The sequence below is a fragment of the Aethalodelphis obliquidens genome, unplaced genomic scaffold (assembly GCF_003676395.1).
Source record: "Aethalodelphis obliquidens isolate GAN/ISIS:26980383/991018 unplaced genomic scaffold, ASM367639v1 scaffold4, whole genome shotgun sequence".
Lineage (NCBI taxonomy): Eukaryota > Metazoa > Chordata > Mammalia > Artiodactyla > Delphinidae > Aethalodelphis > Aethalodelphis obliquidens.
The window spans coordinates 46,788,951-46,809,161 of NW_020837948.1; the positions used below are offsets into that span (position 1 = coordinate 46,788,951).

At 37.8% G+C, this 20,211-nt stretch overlaps 1 protein-coding gene across 19 annotated transcripts in view; it reads left to right on the forward strand.

Annotated features, from left to right (window-relative positions):
• The window catches only part of MEF2C (myocyte enhancer factor 2C), a 148,701-nt gene that overhangs the window by 112,634 nt on the left and 15,856 nt on the right, over positions 1-20,211 (forward strand). For all 19 annotated transcript variants that reach the window (XM_027100664.1, XM_027100656.1, XM_027100661.1 and 16 more), the window contains 2 exons: positions 2,896-3,082; positions 5,559-5,606. In XM_027100664.1, the coding sequence (XP_026956465.1) occupies positions 2,896-3,082; positions 5,559-5,606 (235 nt within the window). The remainder of the gene's footprint in view (positions 1-2,895; positions 3,083-5,558; positions 5,607-20,211) is intronic.

The following is a 20,211-nucleotide window of genomic DNA, read 5'->3' on the forward strand; positions in this document are numbered from 1 at the left end:
TTAGCAACCTGAAGGTTATTCACGACTATGACATGAGCATTTTCAGTGAAGTGGTGAGGAAAATTTTTTAATGGAGTGAGTTAAGAGAAAGCAGTGTGCTGTATTTACAACAAAAGTCACAAGAGCAGCATTGTCATGGATGACATGATTTTCCAAAGTAGTGAATAATTTTTAATAAAGTCCAACACCAAACAGAGTGAAACATTCCCTCACCACACACAGTAACTGCATTTCTGGGAATTTCAGTGTTTAATAAAATCTGCATTTCGGTGTATTAAAAATACCCTGTGTCTGCAGAACAAAGTTAGTTCTGACTCAGATCATTATTAAATAGGTTTTTCACCCACATGAATGTCCAGTGGGACATTTGAAAGTTGGGTGGGGTAAGAGACAATTCTTTGTTGTGTAGAACTGTCCCACGTGTAATAGAATATACAACATACCTACCCACGAGGAAAATACCAGCCATGCCCCTCAATCATTGTGACACCCACAGATTTCCAAAATGCTCCCTAAGGAGATAGTTCACCTGTATAGAGCACCACTATTCTAGATCTGGAGAGTTACTATTATGGCTCCAGTGGGAACCAGGTGGCAAACTCAAAAGGGTAATTGAAGAGAGTTTAATAAAGGGACTATTTACAGATGGGTAGAGATCAGGGAAACTCGAGAAATAGTGAAGTACATTAGGGCTTACAACCTAGAAGCTATTACCACATCTAGGTCTGAAGGTGCAAGAGGAGGAAGAAGTTACCGGAGCACAGTTAGATCTATGTCTGTAGGAGAGAGGCCCCAAAAGGGGCGTGACCTTCACTAGGGGAATGCAGCCTCTGCCATCCTGTGGCCCAGCAAGAGGGATGCTACAGTACAAGACAACCCCGACCTCTCTCCTCCTACTCTCTGTACTTCTGACGGTGCCTCCACTGGCCCAGCCAAAGCCAGAGGGCCAGGGGAATCTGGTGGATACAGTTTGGAGCATCAGCCTTCTGGACCCAGAGCAGTGAAGAGGGTGGAGGGGCAAATGGTGAAAACCTAGAAGGCTACTTCGTTTTCTTAGGTGTGCTAGAGTAATTCTTTTTTTTTTTTTTTTGCGGTACGCGGGCCTCTCACTGTTGTGGCCTCTCCCGTTGCGGAGCACAGGCTCCGGACGCGCAGGCTCAGCGGCCATGGTTCACGGGCCCAGCTGCTCCGCGGCATGTGGGATCTTCCCAGACCGGGGCACAAACCCGTGTCCCCTGCATCAGCAGGCAGACTCCCAACCACTGCGCCACCAGGGAAGCCCTAGAGTAATTCTTATTGGGCCTTTTAATAAAGGAATGCAATATTTTATTGACTGTATAGACATTTATTTTACAGCATACACTAATATTTTTTGTTGTTTAAAGACTCTGGGAATTGGATATATTCATTCTTTGATGTCTTATCAAACATTCATGTTCGATTATATCATGGTGTTTATCCAAAATTGTTTTTGTTACCCTGTTTACAACAGATAAAGCCTAATAAAAAAAATGACTATGTTAACATAACACTTGAACATTTTTATTTCCCTCTAAAAAATGAAGAATCAAAGACATGTAAAAGAAAAGAGTTATGACACGTTTGTTCTTGTCAGTATCGCCATGTCCAGATCAGGGAAGAAAAGACAAATAGGAAAAATAAAGAAAAAGGGAGCAGAAGCATAGAAAGAGGACAGTATTGTAATTATCACCAGGATAAACAAAGAACTATTGCAGAGCACAACGTATGATGCAGGCCAGCCAATGAACCAGGAAAAACAAAACAAAACAAAACTTGATGTTAGGATTACAGAAAAAAATAGTAAAAAAAGAAAACTTTGAGCCATATGCACTTATGTATTTAAATTTGTACAGTGGCTTATTAGAGACTCCCTGAGGGAATGTTCTATATAAGCCCTAGTATACATATTAGATTCACACACATACACATACACATGTCCATTTTATATTAAGAATGCTGTATGCTCTGACACCATGAGTCCTCTGGCAATATATGGAAACAGTATTTTCATTTATAATGTTAAAAACGAAGAAAAAGAGGGAGGGAATTACAACTATGATTATCTAGCTAATGCAAGCAGAAAAATAAGCATGTTTGGATTAAATTGCCAAAATAATACCAAAAAATCAATGATTGGGACTTGAATTACTCTAACTAGACATCCACAAAGCCTCGGTTCACTAAATGCTTGCAGCTCTCTCATTGAAGATATAGGTCCTGCCATTTGTCAGTGTCAGTATATCCCAAAATGTGAAGTGTAACATACATTCTGAACTATCAGGTTAAAATATGAATTATTGAATGATACGTGCTCTGTCGAATCCTATATCTTAAAATGTCTATTATCTTCAGAGTTAACTTTCAAAAGACAGACTTTTAAAAATAATAATTAAAGTATATGTGCTATTCACACGCCTGGAGATGATTTTATATCATTCAACTTCTGCATAAATATGCTTCAATAAGCAATTAAACCAAAGGCTCCAGTTTGCATTTTAATCCTTTTTCTCTGTGATGTCTTCACAATCATATACCTTTGATCTTGCAGTCATTTCTGGCACCAGATTCAGATATCACAGATGAACAATCACTACTTAATAGACCGGAATTCAAAGACAACGGAGTCTAATGAAATGGGGCTTTGTTTGAAACAAAAGTGAAACGTTTTCTAATAGTTGCAAAGAAGGCATTCTAAGCACATTAAAGAAATCAATTTAGGATCCGCACATCCTGAGACCTCTTCTTAATGGTCTTCTAGACACCAAGCAGTTTGGAATTTGAAATTTTTCTTAGAAAAGTAAAAGCTGTCTGTACTTGGAGGGCTCTGTTTCTGTTCATTTCGTTTACCCGTGGGTTTTTTTCCTGCTCCTACAGGCTGTTCCACCTCCCAACTTTGAGATGCCAGTCTCCATCCCAGTGTCCAGCCACAACAGTTTGGTATACAGCAACCCTGTCAGCTCACTGGGGAACCCCAACCTTTTGCCACTGGCCCACCCTTCTCTGCAGAGGAATAGTATGTCTCCTGGTGTAACACATCGACCACCGAGTGCGGGTAACACAGGTATGTTCTCATAAGAACGCAATGGTAACAAACCATTCGAAGGAGCCACCCTTGGCAAAAAAAGGCTATCTTACCTACAAGATGTCGCGTTTTCCAGTTTTCCATGTCTTATGTCCCTTCATTGCTTAATAACCATCCCCAGCTAGGTCTTCCACATGATACAACCTAACTCAGAATATCTTTCAGAATGTTTCATAATCTGCAGTTTATCCGTTGAGCCTATCTGTCACCAATCTCCTCATTTGGCTATATTTTAACCACATACTTTCTCAAACAGAACATCAAATATCCTGTCTCCATGCTTTTGCTTCTCCTCTTCTCCTGCCTAAAATGCCCTTTTCCCTCTTCCTCCTAGCCAGATATCACCTCTTCTGTGAAACCTTCCCCTGTGTCCTCTGATAGCATTTATCTCAGTTATTTATTATTTTGGTCGATATTTATTTATTTATATACAGTAACATAGCACAAAAGGATTTAAGGCAGAGAAAGAAATGTGATAGGATAGCATAATTTATAAGAACAGTGAATTAAAAACAAAACTAAGTCAGTAGTTAAGAGCACATCACAAGGACGTATACACCTGCCACAAATGTGTGTCTGCACTTCTAGGAGACGCTTACCGTCATACAATTCATAGTGTCCCAGAGAAAAATCATCGTTCAGGAAAAGTTCGACCATTTTTAGTACTCAGATCAAACGATACACAATATGATGTACTGTACTGAGTATGTGTCCATTTCCCCACTGAACTTACAGAACCTTGAAGGGAAGAATGTCCTCTTGATTTGTCAGACTCACCATAAGAACTAAATAAATGTGAGTTGAATATAACTAAACAATTCCTTCATATTTCTAAAATAAGCACCAAAAAGTCATTGTATTTCTAAATCACATACAGCAAATCATTATATATTTACATTTTATTTCTTTAAAAGCACTTAATAGGAAAGTTTTAATGTCTTAGACACACTTTTTATTAAAAACGATTTATTCACAGAATTTTTCCTTTAGAATATTTGACTCTCTGCCTTCTAATTAGAATTAAACATGTGTTACTTTTTTAGTACAGAAACTTCATGTGGAGAATACAATCAAAATCAGCCACATTAAAAAAAACGATAAATCTTGAATCTGAGAGATGTGTATAAACAACTTATGCTATTCTTTCTACTTCTGAATATGCTGAAATTTTTCATAAGCGTTTTCAATAACCATATGTATTCCTTTCAGATCATACTCAAATGCTATTGAATCTTCTATTTGATGAACTCATGCTCATTTGTTTTTAAAAATCCATTTATTTCCAAAATATTTATTTGATTGGAAATAATAAACATTTTCCTAAAATGTAATGAACAGTTTCTTCTAATTCCAAACCCAGAACCAAATAATAATTATAGCAATTAGAGAATAATCTAGCTGATATTCTGTTCTTTTGGCTAAATTTTGTTCCTTAAAAAGTAAAAATAATTATTATATTCAGTATCTTTTTGAAACATCCCAACTCTCATAAACATACACTGCCAAATTTTAACCTACTTTCTTAAGCTAACAGTGAATAAACATATGTTTCTAAATTTGTAGTCAGTAAAACCTGTTTTATTGTGTTAGTAAGTAAAATCCGGATAGTAAATGAGATCATTCACTGTTAGAAGATTCATGAAATGACCAAAGTTCTAGACAATTAGCATTGCACAGAATTAATTGTATAAAATACACTTACAAAGAATTAAACATCAAATATATGGTTATTTGAGCATAGAGTAAACCTTACTCTTTTCCTTCACTCTCTAGAAAATATCACCTTAGGGAAAACTAGACTTGGAAATATGATAAAAATTTAGAGACCATTCAAAGACTAGATTTTTTTTTAATTTATTCATTTATTTTTTTAAATTTATTTTTGGCTGTGTTGGGTCTTCGTTGCTGTGTGTGGGCTCTCTCTAGTTGCGGTGAGCGGGGGCTTCTCCTCATTGAGGTGCACGGGCTTCTCATTGCGGTGGCTTCTCTTGCTGTGGAGCACGGGCTCTAGGCGCACAGGTTTCAGTAGTTGTGATACGTGGGCTCAGTAGTTGTGGCTCGCGGGCTCCAGAGCACAGGCTCAGTAGTTGTGGCGCACGGGCTTAGTTGCTCCGCAGCATGTGGGATCTTCCTGGACCAGGGCTCGAACCCGTGTCCCCTGCATTGGCAGGCAGATTCTTAACCACTGCGCCACCAGGAAGTCCTAAAGGCTAGCTTTTTAAATGTAATCTTTCTTAGAAAGAAAGATTCTGCAAAATGTCAGTCAGTGATTGTATTTTTAATGTTTGACCACAGCATGTCCAGTGAAACGAATATCAGCCATCTGACCTAGGTAGTACTTGACAAATTTAGGACTCTTGGGTGAGGACCAAATGCTAAGGTTGCTAAAGGTAAAGTGTGTTGCTCTGTGGGCCTTTTAGCCTTTCTCCTTTTGATCTTCCTCTTTCATCCATAGGTGGTCTGATGGGTGGAGACCTCACATCCGGTGCAGGCACCAGTGCAGGTGAGTGGAGACTTCAGTACTAGAGTACGTTTCATTGTTTAGGGTTCCTTTACTTGGTGATTTGCAGAAGGAAGTCTTTTGAACAAAGTCAAGTTGAGAGATCAGTGAGAGGCATGGGAAAATGGCCCCAAGAATTTCTAAAGCACTTTTATGAAGCAGGAGTGGTTGGATAGTAACTCAGAAGACTATTTATTAACTAGACCTTTCCTTAGTAAAACTTCAGCTAGTCAACATAATCAGAATTGGGGGTTCTGATCCAATCAATTTAATCCTAGGTACCATCTGTAGCCACAAAAGTACCTTTAACAAGCCTTGCCGATCGTGTTCTTTGTTAATCATTTCACGTTAAATGTGAATCACTTTCTACACAAAGTACCAAACTTCTTTACACTTCAAAAGGAGAATACATAAAGAAAAGGAAGGAGTGAGATTATAACCCTTCCACAATACTGTTAATAAAATAAAACCACATTTGGCATTAAAATGAGTTCTTAGAGAATATGAACACAGTGGACCCCGCGAAAAAGCCCCTTAAATATAGTTCAGCTCTTAAGAACTTCTTCCATTATGGCCAATTGTCTCCTGGTCACACTTCTCCAGGGTTCCATATTAATTCATATAATTGTGATTATTGAGATATTGATGTCATTTTCAACACAGCAGTAAGACAGGACAATACTTTCTGATGCTAACTGCAGTTCACTATTGGCACAACAAGTAACCATGGTAATTCCTGCAGCGGGAACATGCTCTACATTTAAAATAGTAGGAGGCAGGCATGATAACATAAGGTTATGTTTGAAATGTCAAAAAAATTCAAGTTTACTGAAATATCTATGGACAGCCTAATTAAAATATTTTGCCGGGTTCAACTATAATAGCCTGCTAATTATAAGAAAGAAGATTAACAAATTGGCATATAGGGCTTCCCTGGTGGCGTAGTGGTTGAGAATCCGCCTGCCGATGCAGGGGACACGGGTTCGTGCCCCGGTCTGGGAAGATCCCACATGCCGCGGAGCGGCTGGGCCCGTGAGCCATGGCCGCTGAGCCTGCGCGTCCGGAGCCTGTGCTCCGCAACGGGAGAGGCCACAACAGTGAGAGGCCCGCGTACCGCAAAAAAAAAAAAAAAATTAGGTAGATTCAAATTAATGAGTAGACTGAATATACTATTTTGCTGGACATTGAAGCAAAGTGCTCATTTTTTTTCCCTCAAAAAATACTGTATGGTTTGTAGCCCGAAAGTTACAGGACCAGATCAAAGCTAGACCATTGTAGCTTGGATTCAAGTCTCTGTCAAACACTGGCTAGAGAGCGTGATGGGGGCTGAAAACTGGATTGTCTCAAAGACCAAGAAAAAGATAAATAAGAAAAATGGCTTCGATGTTATGGTATTTTATCCAGTATCTCGATGCATCAGTTTGCTTGCTCATGTGGGAACAGCCAGTAGTGGTGATGAAAGTTATTAGAAGTAGTAAAAAGAAAACAAAAACGCATGGGGTTGAGGGGATGGGTCACTCATCTTTGATGAACGTGGCCTCTTGTTACTGCTTAATAGCTAGAATGCTTTAGAATTCTATGTTGAAAATAAGTGTTGTTGTTCAATTATGCTGTCATTGTCAATTCCCTGACAGTCCACTAAGGCACATGGCCCTCCGGGGACAAAGAAGACACTCAATCTTGTAAGCATACAAGTTAGCCACATACAGCCTATAGCGTCACTGAACTAAAAAAAAAATCTTACAGGCTTAGCAAATTCATCCCCCTGCTTCAGGACCTCTGCTGTAGCACAAGAATCTTCTACTTCAAAAATGGAAGGGAATAAAAGAAGCACTCAGTTGCTCCAACTTGATGATAATAAACCTTGTATTTTGATAATTGTATCTTGTAGCCATGAGCATATAATTGTCACAGTTTCTGTATAGTTATGAAAGAGTTACTTCCCCACTTTTTAAAAATAGAGGAAGAAGCCCTTTCTAACCCTGGTTCCACAGAACACCTGTTGCACATGCCACTGAGTCTTGGGCTTAGCTGCTATGTCCTGCTCACAGACTCAGCCGTCTGCCCCTTCTTTCTCATGCCAGCCAGTATCATGTGTCAGAGATGAATATATCGGTGCTGATGTCAGACAATCACATAATACTGAGGGAAAGAAGTCCAGCCAGAATGTCTCTACATTTTCAGAAAAGACAACTAAAGCAAAATGGCCAGAAGATATCTTCCAAATTTTGAATGTTGTCATTGAAATTCAAAGTCTCAGATAAAGTTAGAAACTCTGAGGTCAAGTGGCAAGACTCTGCAATTAAGTTAAATATTTTTTCGCCTGTAATTTTTTTTCAAAATCTAGTCATCTCAGCTTGTAAAAAGGGTATAGTCTCATGAGGGAAGGAAATACATTTTTTTAATAAATTTATTTTATTTATATTTGGCTGTGTTGGGTCTTCGTTGCTGCACACAGGCTTTCTCTAGTTTCAGCGAGCGGGGGCCTCTCTTCGTTGCATTGTACGTGCTTCTCACTGCGGTGGCTTCTCTTGTTGCAGAGCACGGGCTCTAGGCGCGTGGGCTTCAGTAGTTGTGGCACGAGGGCTCAGTAGTTGTGGCTCTCGGACTCTAGAGTGCAGGCTCCGTAGTTGTGGTGCACAGGCTTAGTTGCTCCGTGGCATGTGGGATCTTCCCGGACCAGGGATCGAACCTATGTCCCCTGCATTGGCAGGCAGATTCTTAACCACTGTGCCACCAGGGAAGTCCTCGGAAGGAAATAAATTTGGCATTTATTGTTTTCTTATAAATACCAAGAGACCAAAGAGCTCTCAGCTCAATCATAAAGTATAGCATCTTTCCCATCCACTCCCTGCACTGTACCTCTTCCTCATGCCACCATCCAGTGAGTCATCAAATCTTACCAACTTTGCCTCGAAGGTATTTCCTAAAGCTAATCCTTTCTCTCCATTACTATCCCACTGCCCTGGTTCAGGGTTATAGCAACACTCCAGAACTATTTCCAGAGATCCCTAATTCATCTCCCAGCTTCACACTGCATCCCACTCCAGTCTCCTCGTGACTCATTAGTCTTTATCAAAACCTTAAACTAATTGTAGGTCATCCTTCAGATACTCAAAATCCAGCCATGGTTTCCCAGCTCTTTCAGAATTAACCATGAGCCTCTTATCTCTGGCCCATCCCTACTCTCCAGTCTTCAACCTTCTTACCTTCTTCCACTGCCATCAAAAACCCTGCACTCCAACTCTAATAATGGCAAACATTTAAATTGCTCTTACTATGTGACTTACAAAAATTAACTCATCTTTTTTCATTAAAGTATACCTTTAATGTATGTATTCATATGAATACCCTTTCTATAGTTGGGGGAACTGACGCACAGAGAGGTTAAGTAATGGCCCGAGGTGGAACCCAGGCAGTCTGTCTCCAGAGTCCATGCTCTTAACTGCATTGTGCTGCCACTTTCCAAACAGTGTCAAGGCTTCTTGCCTTTGTGTATGCATTCCTAGAGCTCTCCTGCTTCATGCTGCTGAGCACCGTTTGTCATCCCTCAGAATTCAGTTCAACCATTCAGGAAATCCTTTCCTCACTCTTCCAAAAGGAATTATGCACCTCTCCTTGATTCTCTCTTGGCAGCCTGTGCCTACGTTATTTATTTCCTTGCATTGTAATTGCAATATCTAGGCACACATCTCTCTCCTGGACATTCATCCCTCTAGGGGCAAACTGTGTCCTATTCAGTTTGTATTCCCAGCTCAAGAAATAAGTGAGAGGACATGGCAGACATTCAGTAAATTTTTGTTAGCTGAATAAAGGAAAAGTTGATCTTCTAGACATAAATTTGTAATACTGTTTATGTGAAAAAAAAGAAAGAATGTAATTTTAAATACAAAAAGATACACCCTTGATCTGTAATTCACAAAAATAATGTATTCTTCTGATACTGTGTATAACGAATAGTGCATTAATTATTTAATTAAATGGCTGAGCACTATTGACCAATGAAGTTTTACTAACTTTAACTTACTTAATGGAAAACCTAAAGAGCTGATATACAGCAGTAAATGAAATGGAGGTTGGTACCTCAGACCGTCACAAATTCCCTCTTAAAATAGTGACCCTCTTATTGCTTAAGTTGAAGTCATTTCAGAGATGAAGGCAAGTGGCGAGAAAGAAGAAACAGGATGGGGTTGTGCTCTTGATGTAAGGGAAACATACAGCAAGTCATTATAATACATTAGTAATAGTGACACTTGTAGGTTTCAGTTGACAGTTATTCATCCACTATTTAATCCTTTCCTTTCAAGAGACAAAATGAAAAGTCACTGCTTTTAAAATTACATTTTGTCATATCTCCGTACATTAAAGCTTTTAACATGCTAATCTTAGTGGTTACAGATGATTTTAAGATCAGGTTCAACTGAATTTTTGTTAGATTTAATAGAAATAATCGTTAGCACAGCCATGCCTTGTGTTGGATTATTCACTTCCCTCTTGGTACCCTTTGTTTTCACTTGGATAACATAGTTGCTTTTTTATTGAGTCAAAAGTACCAGTATGCTCTAGGATATACTGTTTCCTGATTGAGACCAAAAAAGGGAGGTAGGGGAGCAGAAAAAACCCTTTAGGAACCTCTTTGAACATTTAGGAGAATTCTACAGTCTACGTAGCTATTTGACAATAAGGCGAAGGATATTTATGTATATTGATTAATAAGTTTAAGTGGCATTTATTGTAAATTAGATATAATTTTATATAAAAAGAAACTAACAGCTGTTTCCTTATTTTGATGTTTATTGTTTACTATTTTATACATTTGGTTGTCAAGCACTGTCACTTCTGGAATGCTTAATTTATATCAGCTAAATACATGGAGACTTGGTGGTGGCAGTGTACTGCCGTGGACAAACCACTGAGCGGTGGCTGAGTAAGGAGACCTGGCTTCCAGACTCCAAAAAGACTCCATCCAGTTAAGACTTTGGGTCATAACTTTGAGCCTCTGAACTTAGTACTCACATGAACGATAAGACACGAAAGTCTTTAAAGTCCATTTACATGCAGTGTTTTATGATCATATAATCCCAAAACTTTCCTAACATGAGTTTTTTGTAATTCATTTAGCATTGGAAAAGAAAAATTTAGCATATTATAAAATAGAACTAAATGAGAAGAGGAAAAGGTCATACAATGTTTAATTATTCTATACTAGTACTATTGCTTTGCAAGTATTTGTTTTTGAGAATACTTATCAAAAATTTCTTGGCTGACTTTCTTATCAACCAAACAGACTTCTGCAATTCTTGCTCAATAATTTAAACTATCAGTGAAGCGGTTAAAAATTCGGTTTAAAAGTATTGGCTTTAACAAGTTTATATTTTTGTTTTCTAACAAAACACAAATTCAGAATGCAATATTCAAGAAAAGGAGATTGATACCATTTAGTTACTCTCAAATAAGAAAACTTTTTTGTTAGTATCAAAATATAATTTTATATTACTTTTAAAAAAATTGTTAAGCAGCCAATGAAAAAAATCTGAATTAATAGTTGGATTCTTTTAAAGTATTATGTCAGTTTAAATTGTCCTGAATAAAAATTCTGAACTCATTTGCCATTTTACCTTGAGAGTTCACCCAAAACATAAATAAAGATCCAACAGCATTGTTTTATTATTATCTATGCAATTAAGTAACAGTGATATTTTTAACCCAAACCAAGGTTATCTAGATTTATTAAAAGGAAAAAAAATACTGTCCTCTAGTTGGAGAATCTACAGCACGTGATAATCAGACACTGCCAAGAAAATCAGTGTCAACTTCCCGTGTACAAGGCCTGGAAGAGGATAGGTGAAGCAGTATCTTGACACCATTCTCTAGGGGTCAGCGTTGAAGTGGGAGAGGCAGGTCAAAGAGGAGACAGGTGAATGTTACAGGCTAAGTCAGGGCACCATCTGCTTTCAACCCTTTTGGTTTGGCTTAATTCTTAAGGAGTTTGATTTCCAGAGGGAAAAACAAAATTTCCAATTATAACTTCCCTAGAGAGGGTTTCAGGAGATTTTAGAGCCTTTTGCATATCCATGATGTCTGACCTCACAAGTTGTATTCCTTTTTATCACCTGTCTTTCTGTTATATTCAGCAAAGCAATGTGAACATTGGTCTCTTCACTCATATCCTATTGATTTAACCTAAGAGTGTGATTGATAATAAAACTTTGGTCTTTTTAATATTAATTCAAGAAGTTAACATTTCCTCCTAAAATATTAGTTTTACTCAACGTTTGTCTTTTTTCTCTTAGCATTTTTCTTTGTCCTCGCACAGTGTTGGTTTCTCTTTTTCCTGTTTTTGACATCGCCATAAGATTTTATTTGCAGATAATACAGAAGGAAAAGCTCTTTTCAAAATCATTAGTGATATGAAACTGTACATCAATAGACAGTAGATCCTGACGGAGGGATGTGGTTAAAAAAACCCCTCTTGGAAATCAATGTTTTACCTACCAGGGACTTTTCGGGGCTTCAAGGCTGTCAGCCAAGAGTATAATTTGCTGTTTTTAGACAAACCTTTGCCAGTCTTAAATTTTAGTTAGACTTATATAGAATCTTTCACTTGAATTTCAATTCTAAGAGTGTATAGTCATGAAACAGTCTCATATTTGAAAGATCAAATCAGATACATTCCTTTAGTTAACTTTCTACTAAAGGAAACTATATTGTACCAAAACCCTGGCTAAACAGTTTCAATTTATCATCTATAGATGTGTCCATAGGGTGCTAAGTATTCACTAGGTTTATTTATTATTGCTCCATTTCAGTTATTTTAACTGAACTTAATATCTACTTAGTAACTGTCTTACTAAACACTGTTCCCTCCTTTCACGATTTTTTGACCTTAGACTCCACTTACAACCTCTAGTTATGGCAAAGAACGGATTTGTCGTGTTTGTAGTGTGAGCAGGGGAAAAAAATCCCTGCCAAATTAGGTTATTTTAATATAGTAATAATAGCAAATCTAAAGCTGTGGTTAATTTACATATTCAAACATGATAACATTAATTTACATAACAATCATGGAAAAGAAACCTTTAGTATTAAGCAACTCAGAGAAAACTATGAAATCATGGAGCAAAATTTTTGCTCAAGCAGTAATTGGGGAAAATATTCTGGAGGCAGATGTTCAGAATAATAAAATCACCAAGAAAAATACATGATATACCAGTTACTTTAGAGATGACATCACCCTTGGAAAGTCTGTGAATTCCCATTTTGCAGGATTGGTGGTGAAAATTAAATGAGATCATCAATACAAGGCAGCACCTAGCACAGTTTCTGCCCTAGAGTAATAAATGTTGGCTCTTGTTAGTATTATAATTATCTATATTCTTGACTTCCTAAGCAAAAAATAAAGCTTAGTTTAATCTAGTCCCAGTAATATTTATTAAATGTGCAGGGTGTGAGTAGTGCACTAGCAGGCCTCACAGAGATGCCTGCCGCGGCCCCTACCCTCAAGGGTGGGAGTAGAGAGGAGATATTAATAATTCTGAGGCAGAAAGGGAGCGCAGTGCGATGCAGTGCAACACATTTCATTTGAACATTATCATCTTCTGATGTGTTTGCAGCAGTTGTGTAAATGTTAAAACCACAAGTAATTATTCTTTCTCTTCTGTCATGTTCTCTCTAATTTGAACTGTCTCAATATTTTTGTTTATAAAAATGACTGAAAGAATGAACAATTGTGTCAATAATGAAGACACCCCCTCATTTTTTAGTAAAGAGACAGCCCCCAAATCGCAAGAAGTGAACAATTAAGTGAGTCATAAATCTATCATTCATTGTTAAGTGGAACTTTTTTTAAGATAGCAAGATTCCATATCATTTTTGTGGTACGATGAAAAACTATCCCTTCAGTAAGTCAGTACTAAGAACAGACCGATAGAGTGCCTTTGTGCATGGGAAACATCAAATTGTCGATTTCTTTCTTATTTGCAAGCGGAGCCTTTATTCCAAGAGAAGGAACAATTCAAGGATGCATTCTAAATCTGAAACATGTGGCTTTTGTAATAATGTAGTGGAAGCAGTTTGTGCTTTGGATTCAGATCAGAGCTCTCCCACTTACTGACAAGTCTCAGAAACTCCCGGAACCTCAGTTTCCTCATCTGTCAAAAATTGGGATGATAATGCCTGACCCACATGACTTTCAGGAAAAATGAAAGTGGTCTGCCAACACAAACCTGCTTTATAACACAGACTCCAATCTTTAGGAAAACAACTCAGTAATAAGTAAAAATTCTTTACGTCTGCCTCACAATCCAAAGCCCATTGTATGTGCTGAATGTTTAAAGTTCTAGTTGGCAGATAGACTTAATTTCACAAAAGATACTAAACAAAACACATCTAAGAAACATCAAGGACAAGTGGGGTAAGTAGGAAATCCGTGAAGGCATGGTTCAGCATCAGGGTGACATGGTCAAGCAGAAGAGACAAGTCTCTTTTTAGAAGGTCTGCTGCCCTCTAACTGGTGTAGCCAAGAATAGTCTTGGCTCGAGTGTATTCTTGGGGTATTTTCTAAGAATACACCACAAAAGGCACTGAGGTTTCACAGGAGTTTCTTCTTAGTCTAACATTATACGTTATTATATTATTTCCCTGAGAAACCCCCGATAGATTGGAGACTTGATTTTACTTTTAAGAATCTGTAATCAGGAGTCTTTAGCTGGATAAGAATCAGAAATCTGATTTGCCCCCATTCTGCAGTAGGCATATTGAAATTTTCATCATTCCCAGATTTCTGACCTCCAAATGTTTTGTGGTTGCCTTTTCCCTTAGAGCCATCCCATGAAAAAGATCTCCTTTCCCCTCAAAAAAAAAAAACAAAAAAACAAAAAACTGATTGTGATTTACAACAGCTGAATAACTTATAGTTGGTAGTGCTTTCAACAGCGTTTCAGGCATTCAGGGCGAAGTGAATATAAGACTGAAGTCTAGAAGGTCATAATTTTTTCCCACTAAAAACTATTTTAGGTGTGTTGCTTCCGGTAGAGGAGTGGGTTGTATGAGCAGTTTTACTATGTACAAATAAAATTACATGAAAAGCCGTAGGTTTATTTGAGACACAAAACAATGTCCTGATATTGGAAACTAACTTACCTTAAAACTTTTAAAAAGTCAAATGTAAAATTAATTGATAGTAGTGAACGTTATCATATATGTAACATCTCTAGTTTAACAAGACTGTATGCTGTAAATATTTTCAAAATTGTTCTGTTGAAAGAAAAAAAAAATCTTAAGTGGGCAAAGCATTTTGCTGAAGTAAAACCCGAAAATCAATACATCAGAGGTTCAGCTGTTTGTTCACTTTAATGTTTTCCTGTGGCAGTTTGCTCCAAATTCCCAAAAATAAGATACCATTAACAAACTACTAAAGAAAGTAATTTTTATAACCTGTGTATGAGAAATTATTTTCCAGATATCTAATAGTGGGTACTATAAAATACTGGGCGCTTCCCTATCATGTTGAGTGGTTCTGATGAAGCTGGTCTCTTAAATAGACAGTAGGTGGGTAAACATCTTTACCCTCTATTACAGGGGAGAAGATTATTGACTAAAGTATTACAAAATCTACCTTTAAAAGCATACTTAATCATCCACTCAAAATAGCACGCTGAAAGTTAAACAGCTGCTCTGGCATTTACTGTAGCTAAACCCAATATTTCCTATTTGTAAATATTTATTTACCCAGAAGGAGGCTAGAAATATGGTTTGGAACATCACCATTCTGTGCCCCTTATGTAAGTCCAGTGTCTTTTGGACCAGAATTGCTATTTTTGATGCCCAGGTTGACCATGTTCCACATCACTGCTGACTTAGGAGGCCCTTTGAGTCTCATGTCCCTGGTCTCACCCTTTGTTTCCTCTCTTCCTTTGTGTTCCTGTAATTTTAGGATGAGGTTTGACAGAGAAGGGTTTCCAAAATCTCAGAGTATGACCAATTCCCAGGAGCAGGGCCATGTTGTGCTTCAGAGCATGGACTCTGGACGCACTGCTGGGTTCAAACCATGGCTCAGCCAGCTGATAGCTGTTTAACGCTGGGCAAGTTACTGGACCTCTCTGTTCTTCAGTTTTCTCTTTATGTAACGCAGGGATACTCTTAGCACCTCACAGGGTTGTTTTGAGGATTAAAGGTGTTTTATATCCAGGTATAATAACAAAACACATTGCATAGGTGCCTGTACTGTTCTGGGTACTTAAGATGCATGCTTGATGTTGTTAATACTATTGGTAATTAGTACATAAAATGCTTGCTGTTGTTAATATTGCATTGTCGTGTTGGTCAGCTGCCTTGGGAGAGTAGGTGGGAGTCTCTGATTCAGATGACTTTTATGCTTCTCTCACACTGATGAAATCATTACTTAGCGTGTGAAAACCAAGGCTCAGTATAGTTGAAGGAACTCTAATGGAGACCTCATGACTAGGAACTGGATTTATCTACTTAATCCTCCTTTGTCCTCGATGCCCATCTGCCTTGTAAATCTTCCCGACTCTGATGCCTCATTCAGACCTCATTCCTCATGTGTTCCCTGGCAGATGTGTCCTAACTAGCTTCCTTATAACCGTCTAACTCTGTAACGTATCCTTTCCACTGCCACTATTGCTGTTTTCCCAGTACACAGCTAACGACGCCCCTTCCTACTCACAAACAACTTTGGCTGTTCATTTCGTATGGTATAAAGTTTAGTAAAAGTTTATTATAAAGTCTACAGTAGAAAGTTAACATGATCTGACAGGCTTGTGTTAGCCTAGCCTACTTTTTCAACTTCTGAAAACTGCATCCTCTGAAATGATCTATATTTCACCTTCATAGGAATACTTATCCTTCTCAAACACAGTCGTGACTCTGAGATCTGTCATGAATTCCCTCTCTCCAGGAAGTCTCTCTCTGAACCGCCTAATGAAATCCTGTGCACTCTTAATTGCCACCCTTTTACCATTCTTTTTCCTAGGATATCATGCAGCCCGTCTTTTGGTAGAAAGGTCTGTATGAATAAATTATTATTGAAATTCATCTTGATATAGAGACAACCTATGGCAGTAAACACTTGACAGTGTAGAAGAAAAGATCCAGCATCTCAGAGTTTTTTTTCATTAGGGAAAATTTCTACTTTGAGTCTACTGCTTGCAGTTAGCTAAGGTAATGTGCTTTGAAATGATTAACAGGTGCAATAGGTGAACAAGAAGCTTTAATTAACTCTCTATTAACAAATTTAGTAGGTGGGCACTTGCATGATTTTCTGACTTTTATATTATATGGTTGATAAACAGTTTGTCTCAGTGGTGTACTTGGTCATCAGTGTGTAATCATTATCTAAAATAGAAAATGTTCTCAAGTAGCATAAAGAGGAGAGACCCTTGATGTTTGAAATTAGCAAGTTACACATTATGTTTTCCGTTCTCATCCCACATTCCCTCCGTAACTTGACTTTTAGTCCCATTCCTGAATCATTCTAATTTTTCCAGCATGATTTGCATATGTGTTTTGTGAGCATTTGAAACGCTTAACAGACTAGTGCTCTGTGTAGTATTAGCCTCTAATTATGCACGATTTTGGAGGAGAGTGAGTTCAAGGTGGGCCGAGGTTGACTGAAAGGTATCATGAAAGCACTGGGCCTTTGCCGATCCTTAAAAATGAATTTGAATTAAACAGGAAATCAAACACTGCCAGTTATTGAACTGCTAGAGCAAAGACTCAGGCTTATTCAGAGGATGGTGAGCTTGGCTGTGGCCACTGGAAATTAGGTTAGATAGACAGAGTGGGTCAAACTACGCACAGTTTGGAGAGCCAAGCCAGGGCACTGACCCACTAGTGTTAAGTATGATCTGAAAAAGGAACATGAGAGAAGCAACACTTGAGAAAGATTTTTAAAGAAAACCTTGGGAGTGTACATTAGGTTTATTATAACACGTATGCACAAAAATTTGCATACAGCTTCAAGGAGCTCACAGTCTTCCGGCAGCCCATCTTAAGTCTTGGTGAAGAACCCTTCAGCTAGAGACCAGGAACCCAAACAGGGGGTTATGGAAAGACCTAGTCAAATGGCAGCAAAAGCCTAAATTAGGATGGTGGCAATGGAAATGGAGGGAGACATTTTTGAAGAAAAGTTAGCAAGGTTTGGAAACTAATTGGATATGGAGTTGGAAGAGGAAGCGGGAATGAATGAATAGTCAAAGATGGCGACTTGAGAGACTCCAAAAACAGATCGTGCCAACGAAAAAATTAACCTTGCTCCATGAGGACTAGTTTCTGTTTTGTGCTTATTAGATTTATATTCTTGTATTTATAATTGAAAGTCCAGGAGAGGAAAAAAAAAAATGACGTGAAAAGACTCATAACGTCTAAACATCCCAATAAGAGAAAGTTTCAGAAGTTCGGGCTCAAAGAGAGCTACATACTCAATTGAGCTCTGTGAGACAAGGCAAAATGTCCTCCTCACAACATCTTAAGCCAGGAATATGTTCTTTGAATTTACAACTTCTTAAAATAGGAGTCAATTTTTAAAAAAAAGAAAAGAGAAAGCAGCAAGTGTTTTCAAGTTAACTGGAAAGAAAAAAATTTTTTCTCCTAACACCACATTTGAAGTTTTGTGTATTTACAGTAGTTTTAGTATGAGTGTTTAGAAACTTGTAACCAAGAGACGTAGATTCTATTATCCTTTATGCAAATTATATCGTGAATGCTTAAATTGTTTTCTGTGAAACAATATTTTTAATCAAACGAAACGATAAAACAAACGAACTCTAAAGTTGGTCTGTTCTTCGTTTTCTTATAATCTATAATCAGGAAATCCATTCACTCATGCTTTATAATTTTGGGGCTTTTAAGTGGTCAGGGGAATGTGACATCTGCATGCAGTCACATCCAAATTGATAATTGTCCCAGGCGGAGGGTAATTTTAAAACATGAAGGAAGGTGGAATCTGTATCTCAGAAGGTTATTGAAGGGTGGCGGTTCCCACCTCCCGACCCCTGACTTTGAAAGAGACTGTTCTTTTGGGCGAATTTATCTTAAGGTAGGACAGCAGCCTCAACCAAGGCCAAAGCGTCCTGAGTGGGGAGGCGGCTGCGGCTTCCGAGCCAGTTTAAATGCAGGCTCTTCTTAGCAGTAAACCACACGAATGTATTCATCACTGATTTTCAAATGATAGGTTTCTATATCACTGGTTTAGGATCCACAGCCTCACATTCCTGAATCTATATTATGCCAAAAGAATAACAACTTGGTGGCTGGAAACAGAAATGGTTATTATACGGCTCCAAAATGCTAGCTGGCACAATATGCTAAAAACAGCAGAAACTCACCGGTAAAAGGCAGAATTTATTTGTTCTCAAAAATAACTTTATGCTCTAAAAATATGAATCTAAGAAGTGTCATCGTGGTTCAAAATATTTTACCTTCAATATGTAAACACCTTAAAATATGTGACTAATCTTCTAAAATGACATAATTTCCAAACAACAGGAAATATTCCAAGGGGAAAAATAGAATGCTTTTCCAATCAATTTTTTAAGTTTTGAGGCATTTATTGGGTGAAAAACTATAATATATGTTTGCTTTTTTTTCCCCCGACTGCTGCCCCAAATCATTGTTTAAAATGTGGGCAGAAAGGGGTAGGCTTTGTTGGAATTTCTCAGAGTTTACTGTAGAAGATGTTTGGTTTTTTTTAATTTAAAAAAAAAGGAGCTTTTCTCAGAGCCTTCGTGCAGCATTTCCATTTTCACACACTGGCCCAGTGCTCGTCATATCACAGGACAACACATTTCATAAAGTGGTTTTACTTCCTTTTAGCAAAATAACTCCTCCATGCAAACCAGTATCGGCATCTACGACGCCGGGGTTTTAGTTTCTTCAGATCTGTTCAAGCTTCATTGCACTACTTAACTGACTTCTTTTTCCCCCTTTCTTTTGAAATTACCCAGCTAATTTTCCATTTGATTGTTTATTTAAACCAGATCTCACGCAGGCTTAATAGATAAGTGACATAGGCATTCAGTGTGTCTGTCAGTCTGAGCTTCAGCTGACAGGAAAGTAGAGAGCAAACTTTGTCTTGGTTTTCTCACTCCCTTTTTATCCAGTGGAATCTATTAATTAAAACGAAAGCCCTAGCATAGTCACGATAATGATTCAGTAAGACACCTTAAATATAAGACTCCTGTGAGCATTCCATGTGATCGAGCGTTTTTCTAAGTGAACATATCCTTTGTATTTCTCCTAGTGGAAAAAGGTAAATTGCATTTGTTTCATAAAACAACTTTTGCCACAGAAAACAATCCAAATTAACTGTAAAAAAAAATGTTTTGGGCTTTTGACATATTTAGCTGGCTTTAGAGAATTTAGCTAATTTTCTCGAAGTTTTATTATAGAAGAGTAATTTACATACAAATTCAACCAGCGCTTCTTAAGCAACTACTTTATACTTGACACGCTTTGGGGGAGGAGTTGTTTGTTTTATTTTGTGGGGTTTTTCTTCCAGTAAAGTGGAGAATTTTATGCATAATCCAATTGACAGATTTAATCTTGTAGTTATTTGTTATATATTCAGCCCGTTTATTCATGCATAAAA